The 15840-nt window shown below is 33.6% G+C and overlaps 1 protein-coding gene across 4 annotated transcripts in view; it reads right to left on the bottom strand.

Annotated features, from left to right (window-relative positions):
- Window positions 1-682: 682 nt before the first annotated feature.
- The window catches only part of LOC140439760 (peroxidase-like), a 489498-nt gene continuing 474340 nt past the window's right edge, over window positions 683-15840 (bottom strand). For all 4 annotated transcript variants that reach the window (XM_072529901.1, XM_072529899.1, XM_072529900.1 and 1 more), the window contains one exon: window positions 683-6297. In XM_072529901.1, the coding sequence (XP_072386002.1) occupies window positions 6159-6297 (139 nt within the window). In that variant the 3' untranslated portion in view covers window positions 683-6158. The remainder of the gene's footprint in view (window positions 6298-15840) is intronic.

Genomic DNA, 15840 nt, shown 5'->3' with positions numbered 1-15840 from the left:
CATTTTACACTAGAAGTTTTCCACTGTAAGTTATTTTAATGCAGAATATTATTACTATTGGATAACAAATTAAATCTATTACATATTTTTGCGCTTATATTACATTCTATATTCTTCTTTCATTTTAATGTGCCATACTCAATTTTGCGCGTCCTTTGTATATAAATATTATTGTTGTGTATAATTAAGTGTACCTAACTATCCACTAAGTGTAGGGGTGAAGGGGAGTTAAACTAGATAGATTATGATGTGTGCAATACTTTTTTATTTTCATCACTAGGCCATCTTATTGCATGTAGTAAAAAACTAATAAATAAATGAGATATAAGATATACGTCTATAATAGTAAGCTAACTATGATAGATGATAGATAAGTGTTATAATATATAAGAAAGTTAACAGTTAAAATAATAACTCAATTTATATATGAATTATTTATTATAAAAAATACAACAAAAATGACATTTGACTGCAAACGATGTCAATTAATGAAATAAATATATACAGGGTGAATCATAACTATTGGGACATAGACTAAGGACAGGTTATTTGGACCAAAATATGGCTATTGGGCCAAATATGCCTTAATAAAATGTTGCTGAGAAAAAAGATACAGGGTGTTAAAGTTAATTTTTGTTTTTCGTTTTTTGCTAATAGTTTCCCTGTATATTTATAAATTGCTATCAAAATTGGCACAGAGGCATAATCTTAGACAAGAAATAGTATTTTATTTACAATTTTACGTTTTGTCATAGAGGGCGCCACGTGGATCATTCCTAATGATGAAATTGAGTCTAAACTTTTTCTGGTGAAACTTCTTAGTAATTTTTATTAGAAAATATGACGTAAACATCATTTTTACGTAAAATTGGTACTCTTGTTTAAACATGAAAATTTCAACCGTTTTCGATAAAAACGCAGTCGAACTGCTTAGAGTCTTAAAAAAGGATTTCAAATATTATTTCATTTATGAAAAGTATGCTTTGGACTGTCAGATAATTGTTGTTGGTAAATGTCATTTGTTCAGAGTAAATTATTTTTGATGTGACAGTGTAGTGTAATGTTGCATTTTTTAAAAGTAATCGTTACTTTTATTGATTGAAATGCCTCGTCACAATCATTTTACTAATGAAGAAATGCGAGATATGATTTGCGTATACGCACAAGAAAATTTTTGCGGTCGGTCGGCAGCCAGAAGGTATGGAATGTTATACGCAAACAGAAGGCAACCAAATCACAAAACTTTTGCAAGATTATATCGAAGTTTAGATGAAATGGGTCATTTCACACTAAAAATCGGGGTGGTTGACCGAAATAAATCACACCTAATCAAGAAGATGAACTTTTGGTTCGAGTAGATGAAAATCCTGAAATAATTTACTCTGAACAAATGACATTTACCAACAACAATTATCTGACAGTCCAAAGCATACTTTTCATAAATGAAATAATATTTGAAATCATTTTTTAACACTCTAAGCAGTTCGACTGCGTTTTTATCGAAAACGGTTGAAATTATCATGTTTAAACAAGAGTACCAATTTTACGTAAAAATGATGTTTACGTCATATTTTCTAATAAAAATTACTAAAAAGTTTCATCAGAAAAAGTTTAGACTCAATTTCATCATTAGGAATGATCCACGTGGCGCCCTCTATGACAAAACGTAAAATTGTAAATAAAATACTATTTCTTGTCTAAGATTAAGCCTCTGTGCCAATTTTGATAGCAATTTATAAATATACAGGGAAACTATTAGCAAAAAACGAAAAACAAAAATTAACTTTAACACCCTGTATCTTTTTTCTCAGCAACATTTTATTAAGGCATATTTGGCCCAATAGCCATATTTTGGTCCAAATAACCTGTCCTTAGTCTATGTCCCAATAGTTATGACTCACCCTGTATAAATATTGGCTTCGAAAATACAAAAAAATCACTTATAATCTACGCGTTTAATGTATTAAAACATACTTTTAACATAATGTTAAACATTCCAGGTTACAAATAATAATACGAGTAGAGAATGTGTTATATGTTGTAAAAGTACCACTATAATTATAAATAATACTGATTGAGGCGAATTATAATACTTTATAGGTTATTTTCAACTCAAAAAAGAAAACAGAAAAATCCAAAACAAGTGAATTAGAACAAAAGTATTAAATAAATAAGTAAAGTTAAGATTGTAATACATTTTACCAACATAAATTTTTATAAAATTATTTTACTTGTAATTAAAAGTAGATACAAAAATTGCAAATTACTGATTTTATACATTAGGTCTCATTACAAAAATAAAACAAAAAATGTTTTATATGAGAATATCATAGAAAAGTTAAATAAATCGCAAACATATATTACATCTGAAAATTACAGGTGATACAGCAAATACTTTAAAATTTGGTCAATAAGCTTAACCATCAGTTACCAGCATTTTCTACTCCAGTCCAAGATATAAGAATATGCTTTACCAAGATAAATATATCCTCTTACGGCTATGATTATGTCATCTCCCTATCTTGCATTTGAGTTTTCTCTGTTTGTTCTGCCCGTTCTCGGTCCCGATATAGTAACCTTTTTGCCACTTCTCTAGTATTCTATTATGATTGATCTTCATTTAAATATTGATCATATTGATTGATCTTGCTGATCTTCATTTAAATATTGCAATTATATACATCTTGTCCTCTTGTCTAATTGCGAATCCATGTGTTTGTTTTCGTACTTGTTTAAATCTTATTCCCACCATATATGATTCCATTTTTATTATAAAAAGAGAGCCTTTATAGTTTTTTATGGAGGCTCTTACAATATACCATGTTTTGAAGGTATAGGTATATTTGTAGTGGAGAGAACATATTCGAAATACGATTTCTTTTTGTTACTCTATTAAAGGTCCTGTAAAGACTAATTTTAACTGGCCGAATGCTGCCCAAGCAAGTTTTGTTCTTCGTTTCATTTCCTCTGATTGGCTTGACAAACTCAGTGTAAGTTTTAATCTACTTGTGATAGAAGCTTCTACCAGCCCATGGGTCTCTCCGGTGGTCCTGGTCATGAAGAAAGATGGAACTAAAAGGTTCTGTAAGGACTACCATTTGTTAAACAATGTTACCAAGAAAGATAGATACCTCGGATAGACGACAGGTTGGATACATTGGCTGAAAGTAAATTGTTTTCTATTTTTAATTTGAAGTCTGGATACTGGCTTGTAGAAATATATCCAGCAGGTAAGGAGAAGACAGCCTTCACCACAGGATCTGGATTGTGGCAATTTAGGATATAATATTGGAGCAGATTTTAGGAGGACACAAACGAGTTCTTAGATGTTTTAGTAAAGTGCTTTCAAAACCTGAGCAAAATGATTGCGTCACGAGAAGAGAACTTCTAGAAGTACTAAAATCAGTATAAAACTTCTATTAGTACCTCCATGGAAGGAAGATTTTAATCCGAACCGACCATATCAGCCTTAAGTAGTTAACGTAGTTTAAGAATCCAGAGGGTCAATTAGTCAGTTGGATTAAACGATTTCAAAAATACGATTTAAAGATTGAGCATCGAGCCGAAACTAGCCACAGGAACGCTGATTCTCTTTGTAGAAGCTGTGCCCAGCAGAGTGTCTCCACTGCAACAAAACAGAATCAAAGAAAACAGCAGTGTTTAGACCAACGGTAGCCAAACGTTAGCAAACGACAAGGGAACGCTTATTAAGATCTGAGAAAAACAAGAAAAAAATCCAGATTTACAGTAAATTCGAAAATAAAAAGAAGAAAAAAGTCGATCGTCTTGGCAAGAAATATTAAGCCTTTAATTAGTAGTTAAATGTATTGGATCCAGTGGGAATTCTTTATCATGAAAGACAGCTTGCTTAAATGAGTTCTGAAAAATAATGATGGTTTAGAGAAGAGAAGACAGCTGGTGACTCCAAAAAGCAGAACAGCCGAAGTACTTCGTCAGCTAAACGACAGTCCAGCAGGAGGGCATTTTGGTATAAAGCAAACCCTTCAGAGAATTTGGAAACGGTTTTATTGGATGAATAGTTCCGACGATGTAAACGACAGGTATACTACCTGTACTACGAGTAGCGGACCTTACCAAAAAAGAAAGGCTCAAATGAGATAATACAATGTTGGAAGTTCAAAGTTGAAAGAATAGCTTTAGACATTGCCGGTCCATTTCTAGAAAGTGAAAATATATGCAAGTACATATTAGTCATAATAGATTACTTAATGAAGTGGGTCGAGATCTACGCAATTTCAGACTAGAAAGTTGCTACTGTGGCAAAAGTGTTGATCAAAGAATATGTCATTCAATTTAGAGTACTTTTGGAGATCTATAGTGAACTTTAATATACCTGTGTTTTGTATTGGCAGTGAAAAATAATAGATCTTAAATGATTACAAATACAATATTGCATCAATAAATGTAAATACAGCATTTTTTAAATAATTTTACTTTTTTTATAGTACAATAAAAACCAAGCATAAATACTAAGCTACAGACACACAACAGTTTTGTTGTTTTTGTTGTTTTTTAATAATTGCATTTTTGGTGTAGTAAACTCTTTTTGTTACTTATTTGTGAAAAAGAATATTACGTTGAAGATGAGCACTAAGAAAGTTTAGGTGAACACAACTTAGTCACTTAAACAGATATTACCAACGGGCTGATGTAAGTTTAGGTGCTGTAAATAAGATTTAATCCAAAAAAGATGCACTGAAACGATTGAAGTGAACAGCAAATGAGAATGTGAAAGAAAAGGAAAGGAAACAGCAGTAAATAAAATATTTAACTTAGGAGTAACCAAGTTAAGCCCTGATTTATCTACGATTGGAGTACATTAATGGAAAATGGAAAAGCAAGATCGTAGAAGATAGATGGCTATAGTAGATGCAGCGTAGACTTAGTCCGAGTTGTAAAACCAGTCAAGAAGAAGTTAAGCTCTAAAAAAGAAACAAAATAATTTCGGCACGAATGAGTACATGCTGTAGTTATTGATTGCTCCACTATACGAAAAGGACTTACAATAGGTAAAGGAAAACAGTCAGACCGCAAAAAACAGTTAATTAATTAATGCTATGATGAAGAAATAATATGTTTGGACAAACAGATTTAAGTTGGAATGTTAAACGTTGGAGAAAAGTGTTTTGTTGAGATTCACTTAAACATTTTTTAGTACAGCTTTTTTATTTTCTTAGAGTAAGTGACAACGAAAAACAGCAGTTCATATTAATTACAAAAACATCTATCGGATATGTTCTGGATATGCTTTTCTTACAAAGATACCTTGTGCCGATAGAAGGCCTAAGAACTTCTTAAAAATACAAAGAATTGCTGCAACATAAATTGGAAACTGAACCAAATTGATTTCAACAATCAAGAATTTCGAAAACGATTCGACCCATGGTATGTGTCCTAAATCATAATAAAATATTTTAAGGAGAAAAACAAATCACAAACAGTGTTTTGAATGACCAAAAAAATCACCGGATTTTAATCTGATTAAGATCGGTGCACTATTCTAAAAGGTCGTAAGCACATTATACAATAAAAATAAAATTAATTGAGGCTATCATACATACCTATATGGTTTCGAGACCAGCAAACACCAAAAATGTGTAATATTTAGAGTGTAAAAAATTTGTTAATTGTATGCCAAAATGCCTTTAAAACGTAATAACATCCAAGAGGGACATATATCATAGAAAACAAGTTAAATTGCAGTTTTTTTTTGTCCATAACGAACTTGGATAATTTTTATTTAGAATTATTGCTTGTGTTCACATTAATTCGCACAAAACTAGATATTCTATTTACTAATAGTTTTTAATAAAGAAAACACAAGCAATTAAAAATCATTCATGGTGGACAGACAATATTTTGTTTACAAAGTGACAACAAAAGAACAAACTAGGGAACAATACTGACGTACACTAGTAATTAACAATAATGGAACATAACATATTTTAAGTAACTCTTACAACTTACTATTATATTTGTATTATACCAATGGCCAATCTGAGAAACGTATAAACACTACCAATATCAATTAAATTCAATTAAATAGTTAAATAGTTTAAATCAATTCAATAGTTAAATAATACACTAGGTTCTAAATTCACCTACACTTCAGTATAAAAATATAATATATGGCCAATTTATTTTCTATAAACAGGATGAGAACCTAATCCAACGGGTCTAAAGGGTACGGTTTGATGAACTCCAACTCCTGCTCCAAAGTCTTTCCATAAGGATAAGTCTAAAGTTGGTAAAGTATCACAAGGCATCACAGGATTACTATAAAATAAAAAAAATTATAGTAAACAGTAGAGTCTAGATAAATAGCTTAGGTTTTAAATATAAAATAATTGGATTTTTTTTATTTCCAAAAATTTAGTTGTAGCAGGCCACACAATATCGCGGAACAGAACTGGAATTTTGAAAAGCGTTTAACTAATTAGAATTTACACTCCTGTCGTGGATAAGAATAACAGGAAATGAATCAGAACGAAAAGAAATCGCTTGAAATGTCAACCAGAAAAATTTTTCTGTGATTCTGTAGACACATCCAATATTCACTGGAATGTTAACGTTATTTCTTGTATAAAATAAAATCAAATAATTATCACGCAGTTTTGTGCTTATTAATTGTTGTTGTTCTGAAGCTATTTTCTTGTGGCATTTTAAAGTAATTACCATTTAAATGGGCATAAGCCACAATTAAAGGTTAAAGTAAGTTTATTGACGTTTCAATTTCCACTTCGAAAATTAAAATTTTGAGAACTATTTCCGAAGTGGAAATTGAAACGTCAATAAACTTACTTTAACCTTTAATTGTAGCTTATTCCCATTTAAATAGTAATTATGTTAATTGTTGATTTATTAAAACGAATGAAGAGCTATTAACAAATATTATAATTACTTCGTAATTATCCACAAAAGTGTGAACACTTTTATTTCATCATATTCTACAAATAAAATTGAATTCATACAACACACAATAAAATTTAATGCCCGTATTGAAAAAAGGTGCCTACTGTTGCAGCAATTGTCACAGAAGATATCGTTAGTAACACTCTTAATACAAAAAATACATTATGGTATACGACAAATATTTTATATCTACTAATATAATTTAAAATTTCTGAAGAATTGTCAGATTATTGAGGTAATTGTATTACCTTAATATCGAACAAACTCGAAAGAATACACAAACTCAATATGTTGTCTATGTTGATTTAAGTGTTTAAAAATTGATACGACTATTTCACTCATCTTAAAATTTTCACATAATCTGACCAATCACAAACCAAAGACAGCTTGTGTTATCGCGAAAACACCAACTGTCTTTCAATTCTGATTGATCTATCAGCTTCGTGTTTTCAACGACGTAACCATGGATAGCGATCGCAAAGCAAAGTTTGACGTTTGCCAAAAAAATTATTGTAGCTGTATACGTCAAAATGAGTCGTTTCGGTGGTACTTCAAGCGAAGTTATAAATCAAAACATTGAAGAAAATATACCGAGTAACACAAGAAAATCTAAATCTTATATATGGAGACAATTTATGATGTTCTGTGTGGATCGCAACTACAAATTAGATGCAGAAAATAACAACGAAAGACTAGCATTCATTCTAAAAGACTGGGCCTTCAACATGCGAAAAATTGATGGTAGTGATTACAAGGAGAGTGTTATTAAAACCATATGGAACACTACTGCAAAATTGGTACAAGAAAAATATTTCTATGATTATGACTAATTGTGAATTATTCAAAAAATGGGTAGATTTGGGTTACCTAGATCAAATGTATTATTATTAAATTCCTTCCTTTCATTCTACTGAATTTTTGACCTATCACTTTGTTCATGAAATAGTATAATATAATACCACTCGTGATTTAATTTAGCTTATAAGTCTGTCTTTTATTTCTAAACTCAACTGAGTTTCTTAAAGAAAACACCACTCGTCCTACGGACTCGTGGTGTTTTCAAGCAACTCAGTTTCGTTTAGAAGTAAATCGACAGACTTATCGCGAAAATTGAATCACTAGTGGTGATTCATTGGTTTATCTGGACGTTCCTATTAAAAATTTAATGTTTAGCGTATGGCATACAATAAGAACATATAATAGAAAATGAAGTATTACAAACGATCACCTAATGTATCAATATAATCTAAAACATTTTGTGTCGCATTCAGGAACTCATAAAAACTCCAGAGAACCGCCTTCGCGAGCATTCGTCAACAATATGATGCACAGCCTATCGTTGCGCACTACAGTCACACTCAGGAGTAAGGGCTTTTCTCCATCTCTGTAAGCTATCAACATATCTACCGCTACTTGTTCTTATTATGTTTAGCGTTGTCCATGTATTACGGGGCAATTCGAAGCCTGGCGATTTCTGTTCGATACAAACCATTTGGTGTATTTTCTGTAGCGAGTCGTTCTCCCATTATCTTCTCCAAGCTTTGGTGAGAAAGTAATAGTGCTGATGTAAGGAGGTAGCCTTCAACAGTGGATGATATCTGGAGCTTAGTCTATTTATTTCGGTATTAAGCTTGTCATGGTGGATGAGTAGTAAATGGTTAGCCTGGATTTTTCTATATTCTCTGAGAAGTGAATGAATTCTTCGTAGTTTCGGCGGAGGAATGTAACTCAGAATAGGAAGCCAATAGTTCGGTGTTAGTCTAATTTTATCTGAGATTATTCTCATTGTCTGATTTAATTTATGTGTTAACAATCTTCATGTATTTGCTCTTGAGCCATACCGAGGAACTATATTTAATTACGGAGTATACAAGTCCGACAGCGAAGGATCTGAACACGGAGGTTGAGGAACCCCATGTGGTGCCATATTGCATTTGGATTATATAATTTCGCGTTTTTGGTTTTGATGCCGTTCTTTGAAGGTGTTTTTTAAAACCCAAAGTTCTATCAAGAGCTACTCAAATGGAGTGAACTTCAAAGTGAACGGAGAGTTTTTTTGGCTTAGGCATTATTTAGATGTAAACAATATATTTCGGATTTCGTTGTATTAGGCCGTAGCCTTTATTTGCGGAAGTATTTTTTTATACTGGCAAGGTTATCCGGTAGTATTGTGTCTGTTACATCCATGTTATTATGTCTTGCTGCAATGGTACAGTCTTCATAGGAGCCAAATTTCTGCCAAGTTGTCCTAGGTAGGTCCTCGACGTATAAACTATTGAAGGGGTCTATCGGTGAGTATGCCATCAATGAGTTTAGTTATCTTTTGACATAGAGTGGCACGGAGTAGTTTGCAAATTGGTCTTTGTCTCCAGACTATGTTATATGCAGCTGATAGGTTAATGAAATGTTTTTACCTTTCTTTGAAATCCTGCTTCGATATGTGTTGTTAGGAATATAATCTGATCTGTGCAACTGCGGATAGGTCTGACACCTTCTTGCTCAATGGGTATCAATTCAAATATGTTCATACTAATTCTGTTGTAGATTAAGCGTTCTAACAGTTTATAGATGCAGCTCAGCCGTGCAAGCGGTCGCTAGTTTTGAGGCTGATCATTTGCTTTTTCTGGTTTTAATAAGGCTATATTGGAGGTTTTTTTTAAGTAATTGGAAGATTTTTTTGATTTTAAGATATCTATGTAGAAATCAGCCAGCCATTTCCTAGCATATTTGCAACAGTGAACTAAAAATTCTGTACGGATTTTATCAGTACCGGGTGCCTTTCCAGACTTAATTTCTAATATTACTGAGGTGATATCTTTTGGAGTAAACTCATAAGAGTATTCTGATATAGGTGGGTATGCAGATTTCAGTATTTTTAGTTTTGTTTAACTTTTGTGGTGTAGTCTCCAGTCTCACGGTCTCTAGATGCTATTGAGGTTACTAAAATGTGGGAGGGCACTCTGTTGAGCACTCTTAATACTTTGTTTCTAGTTGGATTTCTCCAAATTTTTTAAGTAAGAAACATGTTAGTTTTTCAAACTACCAGTAGACGTTTGTATACTTGGATCTCTTAGCAAGATCAACCAGGAAAATTTAGGTTTAGATTTAAAAATATTACAAAAAAGAATAGTAACAAACAATGTGATATAAGAAGACTAAGAGATAAGGAAACAAAAAAACAAATTCAGACAGAAAAATATTCAGAGACAAATAAGAACCGAAATACGAAAGGCCAAAGAAAACTGGTTAAAAACAGTGTGTGAAGAGATAGAGTTGTTGGAACAAAAACACGATACATTTAATATGTATAAAAAAATTAAAACAAGTAGTTGGTCTTCAAAAATCTAATACAGCTAGCAAACTACAAGATCAACAGAACATCATCACAGATGAAAATCAAGAAATATGCATATGGACAAAATACATGCAACAACTCTTTGATGATAATAGGTTTGAAAAACTTCCGTCCTATATATGTAATGATCACTTACCAATCACATCAGATGAAGTGGAAAAAGTAATATCACAATTAAAAGATGGCAAAGCTCTTGGACCTAACAATGCATATGCTAAACTCATAAAGCTATTTAACACCGACGGTATTCAACGACTAACAAAAATATTTAATGATATATATTGAAACGGAGTAATATCAAGATTATGACTGAAGTCAAAGTTTATTGCTCTACCAAAAAAAAAAAACGTATCCTGCAATGATTTTCGAATCGTCAGCTTAATGAGCCACATTTTAAAGTTATTTCTGACAAAGACTATGCGTAGAAAATATCAGCCGTGCACAGTTTAGCTTTTGGAACGCAGTGGGTACGAGAGAGGCCCTCTATAGCATACAAGTGCTATTTCAACGATGTAGAGATGTGAATTGCGATATTTATGCATGCTTTAGAGACTTATTAGCAATCTTTAATATTGAAGCCGGAATTCAAATTAACGGAGAATGTATCAATAACATCAAATACGCTAATGACACAGTAGTATTCGCTGACAGTTATGAAGCCCTCCAGAAGTTAATTAATAGAATCACAGAAGTCAGTCAAAAGATATAGAATTTCACTGAACATTAAGAAAACAATATGTATCATGATCTCTAATAAGGAACAGCAAATTTAAAGAATCAGTGTAAATGGTCAACCAATAGAAAGAGTAAAAACAGCTACAGCTACCTTGGTACGAAATTCAATGAAAATTGAGACCATTCCTTAGAAATCAATTGTAGGATAGAGAAAGCAAGATCTGCATTTGAAAAAATGGCTAAGCTATTGAAATGTCATGATTTATCAGTACCCATAAAAAACAGGTTAGTACGATGTTATATCTTTTCTATACTGTTGTACGGAGTTGAGTCGTGGACTCTCACAGATGCTACCTGCAAAAAAATTGAGGCTTTTAAAATGTGGCTTTATCGTCGAATCCTGAAGATATTCTTTAGCGACCACTTTACTAACCAGGACGTTTTATTAAGAATGCAAAAAGGAAAAGAGTTATTAACCCCAATAAAAACATCCAACATCGAATACCTCAGTCACATTATGTGAGATAGATATGGGTTGCTGCAATTAATTTTACAGGAAAAAGTAGAAGGAAAAAGTGGACCAAGAAGGCGAAGGATTTCCTGGCAGAAAAATCTACGTATGTGGTTCAACACAACAACCTAAAATCTTTTCAGAGCAGCAGTGTGCAAAATACAGATTACCATGATGGTCGCCAACATACGAAACGGATAGGCACTACAAAAAGAATAATCATGCTCTTCTGCTTTATTTACTAAAGTCCAGTTTTTCTACAGTCTCCACCCATTTTTGTCGTCTGGATGCATCCAAACTGTTCAGTAGTTCCTCCGCAATTTGTAGGTCTGTAGGTTGTAGGTGGTTTCGTTGTATCTATAATATAAAAATGAATCGCAAAATGTGTTGGTAAGCGCATAACTCAACAACGCATGGACCAATCTTAACAATTCTTTTTTTAAAAGGTTACATAAAGTCTAAAGATGGTTTTTACGGCAAGAAAAATTGGAATAATTTTCGGGAAAATCCTAAAAGAGCCCTTTTCTTTTTCCCATACAAATATTTTATAACTAAATTCCTATTTAACTAGTTATGGGAGACACTCTACTGTTGTTCATTTAGCTGTGCATTTGGAAAATGGACAAAGAGTATATTTTACAACACATTTACAACGCAGTACAAAGAGCTGCTCAGCCATCATCTACTACATTAACCAGTTTTTTTAAGATATCCCAAAACGATGCTTTTGCTCAAACATTGTTATATTCTGAAATGCCAAAATATTATACTTGGAATCAATCCTCAAGGAGATTTATACGACAGATACAAGGAAAACCAGTTCCAGGATACCCAGATGTATATTCTACCAATGCGATTGGTCGAATTTATTGAGTACATCCAAGCAATGATGAATGTTTTTATTTACGACTGCTATTAGTCAATGTATGTGGCCCAACATCCTTCCAACATTTACGAACTGTTGATGGTGATTTGTGTGAATCATACAGAGAAGCCTGCCAACGTTTGCAATTGCTAGAAAATGACTCTCATTTTGATCAAACTCTCAATGATGCTGTTGTAATATCATCACAAACTCATCAAATACGAACAATGTTTTCTATAATCATATCTACATGCTTCCCATCAAAATCAAATGGTTTGTGTATCAAGTACAAAGATAATATGTGTGATGATATTTTGTATCAAATACGGATTAAAAGGGGAAATCCAAATATACAAGTAAGCGAAGAAATTTACAATAAAGCATTGATTTCAATTGAGGACATGTGCTTAATGATGTCAAACAAACTATTATTTCAATTAGGCCTGGCCGCGCCCAATCGTCCAATGCATAATGCTTTTAACCAATAGTTGCACCGAGAAAAAGTGTATGATCTCAACAAAGAAAGAATTAATTTAAACAAATCTTCCACTATTGAATGAACAACAGAAGTATGTATTTGATACACTTATGAAAGTAACAAATGATAAAACAGGAGGGATTTACTTCTTAGATGCACCTGGTGGTACAGGAAAACTTTTATGGTTTCATTGATATTAGCAACAATTCGCTCACAAAATAAAATTGCACTTGCACTCGCTTCGTCGGGGATCGCAGCAACTTTGCTTAAAGGTGGTCGAATAGCCCATTCAGCACTAAAATTTTCATTAAACATGCAAAGCATCGAAACTCCAACCTGCAACATTTCGATTCTGCAATGGCAAAGGTTTTGTAGCATTGTTTGGGATGAATGCACGATGGCACATAAAAAATCTTTTGAGGCTTTAGATAGAACCTTACAAGATCTACGGAGCAATCATAACCCATTTGTTGGTGCAATGATTTTATTAGCAGGAGATTTTCGTCAAACATTGCCAGTGATTTCACGATCAACGCCAGCTGATGAACTCAATGCATGTCTAAAGTCCTTCAATTTGTGGAAACATATCAAGGTATTGCACTTAAGCAAGAATATGCGTGTCGAGTTACAAAATGACCAATATCAAGACATATTTTCTAAACAACTCATTGACATTGGTAATGGCAAATTTCCTCTAGACACCTTGACTGGTAGCATTAACTTTCCTCAAAGTTTTTATCAGTTAACTTGATCAAAAGATGAACTTATTCAAAAGGTGTTTCCAGATGTTACTTAAAATTACAGAAACCATGATTGGATTATCGAACGGGCTATATTGGCTGCAAAAAACATAGATGTAAATGAATTAACCATGACCATTATATAGATAAGTCGCAGCGGCAATCATTAGGTGTTTGTGGTATTAATCTAGAAAACCCATGTTTCTCACATGGTCAATTGTATGTTGGCTATTCCCGTGTTGGAAAACCATCAGATTTGTTTATATATTCACCAGGTAATCATACAAAAAACATTGCATATCATAAAGCACTACAATAAAAATAAAACAGATTTTTGTTAATAATTATGATTCACTTGATTTACAATAAAGCGATTACTGAAAATACTTATATGCGTTTTATTTCATTATTCTTTATTACATCGGTTAATAACCCTATATTAGTAATAATAATAATAATAATAATAATAACCTGTGGGAGTTTTTTGTCAGTTCTTCTATCAGGCGCGGCCCCCTGCGAATGGGGGATGCTCTCTGGGTATTCTTAGAACCGATACCCAGAGGGTAGCAGGGATACCTGCCGTGGAACAAAAACTGACACCTGGCAGTAGGTATAAAATGCACACCCATGAAAATGGAGTTTAATAATTTATGTTTAGGGTCGCTGCCTGGGGATCGCCAGGGCACGTCTGGAGCCGGCGCTGGACGTGACAGCATGCGGGACGTCGGTGGCAGGGTGTTGAGGAGGCGGGCCCCTGTCATACAATCAGCTACAGCCCAACAACAAGAAGAACCACAAATGAGCCAAACAACAACACGAGCTCCACTCGCTGAAGGTGCTGCGCTGGAACATCAGCCGGCGCTCACTCAAGCGGGACGACCGAGGCAGCGCATGAAATGGACTGTGTCTATTAATGAAAACATTTTGCGTTTCTATTACAAGGTGACAAACCTCGGTCGAGAAACGATCGGCTATCGACAACAACTGTATGCCGAATTTTGCAGGGAGTACCCAGAGATTCAAGTATCTGAACAGCGAATAGCAGATCAATACCGGGTAATTATAAGAAACAATCTTATCCCAGAGGCTAGACGCGATACCATCAGAAGCGAAGTCGAACGGGAGATTCATAACCAAGAGCTAGTTGTAGATCAAGTTCATAATCAAATCCCTAATGAGCAGATTCCTGAGCCCATCATACAAGAAACTCAACCTGTTAATACGCAGCAGGACAACAACGAGTTGCACGATAGCCTGGTAAGCGAAATGGCACGTGCCGTACAAGAGTTTAATGGTACAAACCCACTTAGCAGACCACCGCTACCAAAAATAAACTCTTGTAAGAAACTAGGTGCGCTGTTACAAATTATGAACACTGAAGTCCTACCCAATTATATCGTGGAAGCCCATACATTAGAATATTTGCATATGCTGATTTATTGTGCAGCAACAGCGATTGCTAATGTTATGGGCATTAAGATCAGAACACGACGGGGAAGTAATATCGGAAGGACTGAAAACAGAATTGCACCCTGGGAAAAAAGACTGCTGAGTAAAATTGAATTATTGCGCAGGAATATTGGACAAATTACAGAATACATCCGAGGAGTAAGAAGTCGAAAAGTAATTAAAAGAACTGAAGAAATAATTCTGAACACTCCAAGACACTCACAACATGATCCAGAAAACAACACAGCTCAACACTGCCTAGACACATTAAAACAAAAACTCTCCGTTTATTCAGGTCGCCTAAGGAGATACAAAGTTAGTAATAACCGTAAATGCGACAATATACTTTTTGAGAATGCAGAGAAGGCTTTCTATAGAAAACTAAATTCCACCGTAGAAAATGTAAATAAATCCTACCCAAGCCAAGAAGAAATTCATGAGTTTTGGGGAAACCAACTTTCGACACCAGCTACTCATAACAACAATGCTGGATGGATTGAACAAACGACGAACAACTGTCAACACTACAGTAATATTCCTTATGAACCTTTCACCACTGAAGAAGTCTCGAACATTATCAAAGAGCTTCATAACTGGAAATCTCCTGGACCAGACGGAGTTCAAAACTTCTGGCTAAAGAAGTTTTGGAGTGTTCATGAGCTTTTAACATTATTTATTAATAATATTATTTCTAATTCACAGGAAATACCATCATTTCTTACTCAAGGAACCACTTATCTAATACCGAAGGATCAAAGTAACACCCAAGATCCAGCAAAGTACCGCCCAATTACTTGTCTTCCAACTTTGTACAAATTGGTCACATCCTGTGTG

This window comes from Diabrotica undecimpunctata, chromosome 4 (genome assembly GCF_040954645.1).
Source record: "Diabrotica undecimpunctata isolate CICGRU chromosome 4, icDiaUnde3, whole genome shotgun sequence".
Lineage (NCBI taxonomy): Eukaryota > Metazoa > Arthropoda > Insecta > Coleoptera > Chrysomelidae > Diabrotica > Diabrotica undecimpunctata.
The sequence above is the reverse complement of the archived record's forward strand: the minus strand, read 5'-3'. Positions and strand labels throughout refer to the sequence as shown.